This window comes from Oncorhynchus mykiss, chromosome 6, assembly GCF_013265735.2.
Source record: "Oncorhynchus mykiss isolate Arlee chromosome 6, USDA_OmykA_1.1, whole genome shotgun sequence".
In the NCBI taxonomy this organism is placed as follows: domain Eukaryota; kingdom Metazoa; phylum Chordata; class Actinopteri; order Salmoniformes; family Salmonidae; genus Oncorhynchus; species Oncorhynchus mykiss.
The window spans coordinates 40,412,988-40,418,749 of NC_048570.1; the positions used below are offsets into that span (position 1 = coordinate 40,412,988).

The 5,762-nt window shown below is 42.3% G+C and overlaps 1 protein-coding gene across 1 annotated transcript; it reads left to right on the forward strand.

Moving 5' to 3' along the window:
- Positions 1-1,879: 1,879 nt before the first annotated feature.
- Positions 1,880-4,457, forward strand: LOC110526900 (fatty acid binding protein 1-B.1-like). Its single transcript, XM_021608082.2, has 4 exons — positions 1,880-2,034; positions 3,036-3,208; positions 3,577-3,669; positions 4,361-4,457. The coding sequence occupies exons 1-4, from the start codon at positions 1,968-1,970 to the stop codon at positions 4,409-4,411; spliced, it is 384 nt and encodes a 127-aa protein (XP_021463757.2). The 5' UTR covers positions 1,880-1,967; the 3' UTR covers positions 4,412-4,457.
- Positions 4,458-5,762: the final 1,305 nt, after the last annotated feature.

Below are 5,762 nucleotides of genomic sequence, written 5' to 3' on the forward strand. Positions count from 1 at the left end.
ATCCTACAAATGGGACATTAAAAACTGTAATATCTTATGTTTCACTGAGTCGTGGCTGAACGACGACATGAATAACATACAGCTGGCAGGTTTTACGCTTTTTCGGCAGGATAGAACAGACGCCTCTGGTAAGACAAGGGGTCGCGGTCTATGTTTATTTGTAAACAACAGCTGGTGCACGAAATCTAAGGAAGTCTCAAGTTTTTCCTATTCTTTGTATTTATTTAAAACCACAAACCAATGCTTGCACTAAGACCACACTCAATGAGCTGTATACTGCCATAAGCAAACAGGAAAACGCTCATCCAGAGGCGGCACTCCCAGTGGCCGGGGACTTTAATGCAAGGAAACTTAAGTCCGTTTTACCTCATTCCCGCAAGCATGTTAAATGGGCAACTAGAGGGGAAAAAAACCTCTATACCTTTACTTCAAACACAGAGACAAGTACAAAGCTCTCCCTCGCCCCCCATTTGGCAAATCTGACCATCCTCCTGTCAATACAGGACTAGGATCGAATCGTACTACACCGGCTCTGACGCTCGTCAGATGTGGCAGGGCTTGCAAACTATTACATACAACAAAGGGAAGCACAGCCGAGAGCTGCCCAGTGACACGAGCCATCCAGACGAGCTAAATTACTTCTATGCTCGCTTCGAGGCAAGTAACACTGAAACATGCATGAGAGCATCAGCTGTTCCGGACAAGTGTGTGTTCACGCTCTCCGTAGCAGATGTGAGTAAGAGCTTTAAACAGGTCAACATTCACAAGGGCTAGAACGATTACCAGGACGTGTACTCCGAGCATGCGCTGACCGACTGGCAAGTGTCTTCACTTAACCAATTGATTAATCAGTGTTATTCTCTGAGTTTGTTGGACTTCAGAAGGAAAATAAATGTAGCTAATGGGTGAACGTTTGTTCATTCAACAAACTTTGCTCACAGTGAGCTGTATGTATAAAAACTTGTTGAGTCTAATTACAATTTCATGTTTGTTTTTGGAAGTCAACACTGTATGTTGGTTCAGCTATATTCCCAGATGTGGAGCAAACTCACAACCCTATTGCAGCTTTACAATTGTACGTTGAATTGTTTTCTTTTTAGACCTGTGTTTTTTCATGTACATTGATTGGTTGATTATCTTAAGGTACACCAACATAAGTAACATACATTTTTCTAAAGTAATCCAATCTGTTATTAGTTTGACTTTTTGCATCTGTTACTGAGATGGCTGTGCCAGTTATTATTGAGACTACCTAAATCAAATAGAAGTATTTCCTGGCAGCCATTGTCAGTGCAGGTTGGAGGTGATTAACGTTCTCTGGCTGGATTCCAATTTTTCAAGTTGAATTGTATGTTCACTCAACATCAAATGAAAAGTTGAGTGAACATTAAAATTAAACCTGAGAATGTATGTTGGTTCAGCTATATGCCAAACATTTTTGCAAACTCACAATCCTATTGCAGTCTGCTGCCTTACAATTGTACATTGATTCAACTTTTTTATAGTGCAGGGAGACAAAATACACCTCTCAACTCAAAGTGCAATGGAGCCTAGTTTAATTTCAACACAGGTGTATAGTGAGATAAAGTCAAGTTGAATTTGAAATGTGTTGATTGATCCATACACTTGTATTACAATGATGAGACTGCTTATCATTTTTCTAAGGAGTCGAGGAGTTCTTGTTAATCAAATCAGATCAATGATCACTCACACCGCCAAAGTAGAAGAAGAGAGGATGAGAAGTGGAGTACAATAAAGTTGACCATTGCGATGTAGATTAGTTGCCCTTGGCTGGGAAGCTGATCCTAGATCTGTGCCTACAGGCAAGTAGCAGGGAAGACATGAGGGGAGGGGTTCTCAATTATAGACACCTTTAGTTAGTTAATGAGTGCAGGGCTGGATAGATGGGCGTATAAAGACGAGCAGGGAGCTGTGGCTGACTCTACTGTCACTGTCATATAGTCACCATGTCTTTCTCAGGGAAATACCAGATGGAGTCACATGACAACTTTGAGTCTTTCATGGAGGCTGTTGGTAAGTCTTGAAGTTGGGTTTGTACATTTGATTAGACTTGGGGTGTTAATTTCAGAAGTCATAGTCCTTTCAGTAATGATGTTCAATGGTGACTGCGAATGCAATGGGTACTTGCAATGGTGTTAGATTTAACAAATTATAGGTTTCTTTTGAATAACTTTCACTGAATGTTTAATTTAAGACTTAACACCGCTAGTTTGGTTTGGGCTAACTATTTTGAACTTCCAGCACCAATGGGATTGTTAAATGATTTGCCTAGGCATTAATAATTTATTGTGTCATTGATATTCAAATGTATGCTCTTCTGTCCTCTATCCGTGGAATGAATCCACTGTGCCACCAGGATGGAGTTGTCATGCATTAGTTTTGTAACTATAAATTTAGTCTCTTCAGACCATTTCAACAGGCACAAGCACTCAATAAGATCAGGTGTGGCCAACTACTGTGTTCAACACACTTAAGAGAAGATGGCGTTTGTTGAACTGAGAACGGAATGTGTTTTAATTAGTGTTTTTGTATGGCATGTTCTTAGTGTTCTGAGAACATGACTGACTAAATATGAGAACCTACAGAACATTATGCTGAAGTGCTGACATTCCCACAGGAGAATATTTAGTCATCTGAACAACTTGAGAACATTCCCAATGTAAAATGACTAATGTTCCTAGAACTTTACCTTAAATTAAATGTTTGTACTTTCAGGAAATATTCTGATCAAATAATGAAATGCCAAGAAAATAACATTTTGTCAAATTCCTTAATGAGACTGTTTCAAAGCCAAGCAACTGTCCTGCACCATTGCCAGAATGTGGTATGCAAAATAACCAAGCCCTAAAACGTATGGTCCTCAGAATGTTATGTGCTAGCCATCATTGTGTTGCCATATTATAGTGCATCAGCGCTTTACTTCAGTAGTAATAATTCAGTGTTCATGTCCCACTTCACTTTTTGTAGTACTAAAAAGCACCGTATATGACTCTCTCGCTGCCGCAAACATGTAGGTCTCCCTGATGAGCTTATCCAGGAGGGCAAAGACATCAAGAGCATCTCTGAGATTGAAGAGACTGGAGACCACTTCAAGGTGACTGTCACCACGGGGACAAAGATCCTCACCAACTCCTTCACCATTGGCCAGGAGACGGAGCTCGAGTCGCCGACCGGGGAGAAGGTCAATGTGAGTGGCGCATGTCACAACCCAACCATGAGTTTCATACATGTAGCCTGGGTTTATCCATCTCCCTACATATACAGCCAGTATCTAACTACACTATAAGTTCAGCTGATGTGGGGTCACTATGGTTAGTTCAGGTCCCAGTGATGTTGTGGGAGGACTGTCTTTCGTTGGCAGAATCTCCTCTGCTCTCCAGGGACTGGGCGCACAGTTACGTCTCAAAACCAACTCGCACACCTGATGCACACTGTCACACTTTTTTTTTCTTCTCCATATATGGCCATCCAACTTGGGCCTGTTAAATTGGTCCTAGTTGACTGTAGTTGGTGACCACTGCTTTCAGATCTAACCGTTGACCTCTCCTGTTTCAGTCTGTGGTGACGAGGGAGGGTAACAAGCTGACGGCCATCCTGAATGGGATCGAATATGTCACAGAACTTACAGACGCAAACACCCTCGTCAACGTGAGTCTGGGGCAAATGGCTGGGGGTTCCACGAAGCGTCACAATTTCAGGGTTAATTTATACCATTAATAAAATGGGTAGTCTATGACAGTGCCGTGAACGCAATTCAACAGTTTGCTGCCGCCAATGTCCTAATTACATGCTGACCCCACCGCTCGCGTCGCAAAATAAATGTTCAATCCTTGCACCCACACTGCTCGCGCGCCTCAGCAAGCATCTGCGTGGCCAGGTGCTAAAATAAAAATTGGTTCTATTTGATGTGCTGCAAGTCTGGCCTCTCCAATCTCCTCATTGGTTCTTAGGAGCATATACCCATGTGGGTGTTTGAAAGAGGAACTTTAAGGTCCACACTCTGGTCAGTTGTCAACCGCCATATAAAGGAGGTGAGATGATGAGAAACATTCGGTGTTCTGTGGCTTAATTGTCAGAGATTTCAGGTAAAATGACAACCCAATGTTTATATACTAGGACAAATTAGCTAGCCTAGCTAAATTGTCATAAATATGAAATGCTTTTTGCCCCAAATATAACTGTTCCGGACTTTGTTTTGGTATTTCAACCTGCATGTCCTGATCGCTTCTAGTGTGGGTGAACAAAATCAATGTGAGAACGAGCGCGTCCGGTTTGGTAAGCATAGCGTACAGGCATGGATTTATTGAGTGTAATGATTACAGATGCTTTCTCTTTTCAGACCATGACTCTGTCTGGCATGTCATACAAGAGGACCAGCAAACGAATGTGAAGATCTACTGCACTCTTTGGATTAATAAAATGTGAAAGGCATTGAATGGTCTGGTCTCAGCATTTCAAATCAATGGGTAGAACTTCAGGGGAAAATTGAAGTTTGCAATAATGAGGCAAGGTTTGAGTTGGATGAATGTGGGATTCAATAGAATAACGTAGTTCCGTGAACATTACACTCGGGCCAAAATGGATTTTCTACATTTTAATGTGACTGCTTTATAGCAAATGTCAACCCAGCAGTGTAGAAATGAAGGCTTTGCTAGTTCCATCTAGTCTGTTGCAATATGGGTCAGAATCCTACCACATAGGGTGCATCAGTTTAAAAGCAGATTCCTCAATTTCCAGTTATTTTTGAAAATCAAGTTTCAGGCAATGTTTTTGGACATTGCTTTCACTAGTTCCACCCCAGTGTAGCTGACAATGGGCTAAAGGTGCACCATTTGAGGGTGACTGGTTTCCCAGCTACAGTGTGGTTGGAAAAGCTAAGGACCCTGGGACTAAACACCTCCCTCTGCCACCCCCAGGTGGTAAGGGTAGGCAACAACGCGTCTGCCACACTGATCCTCAACACTTGGGCCCCTCCTGTACTCCCTGTTCACCCACGACTGCGTGGTTAAACATGACTCACACACCAAGTTTGAGGTGCACCACAACACCAATGATGAGACCTGGCAGTGTGGTGCCAGGACAACCTCTCCCTCAATGTGAGCATCAAGGAGCTGATCGTTGACTACAGGAAAAGGTGTGCTAAACAAGCCCCCATTAACATCGACAGAGCGAGTTTCAAGTTCCTTGGTGTCCACATTACCAACGAACTATCATGGTCCTAACACACCAAGACAGTTGTGAAGAGGGCACAACACCTTTTCCCCCACCCCCTCTGTTGTACACTGCTGTTTATCTATAAATAGTCCCTTCACATGTGTACAAATTACATCCACTAACCTCTAACCCTGCATATTGACTCGGTACCGATAGCCCCGTTATTGCTACTTTTATTTTTTTTACTTGATTTGGTAAATATTTTATCTTCTTGAACTGCTTTGTTAAGGGCTTGTAAGTAAGGTGTACACTTGTATTTGGCGCATGTGATAAAGTTTGATTTGACGTGTCATGGACGTAGGAATTGAAGAGTTGATTTGTCTGAGATTTGTATCACATGAGGTCACTACTGCCGGCTGCTAGTTTCTTGACACCTGCCGCCATAGGTTCGTTCATGCTTATTGGCTAGTTCTTCAGGGCCTCCTCCTGTGTGGTGTGTGTGTGTAGAAAATGATACTCATTCTACTTAAACATCCGTTACTCAAACTGTTTTCATAAGCGAGGCGGGATCATGTCATAAAGATGTA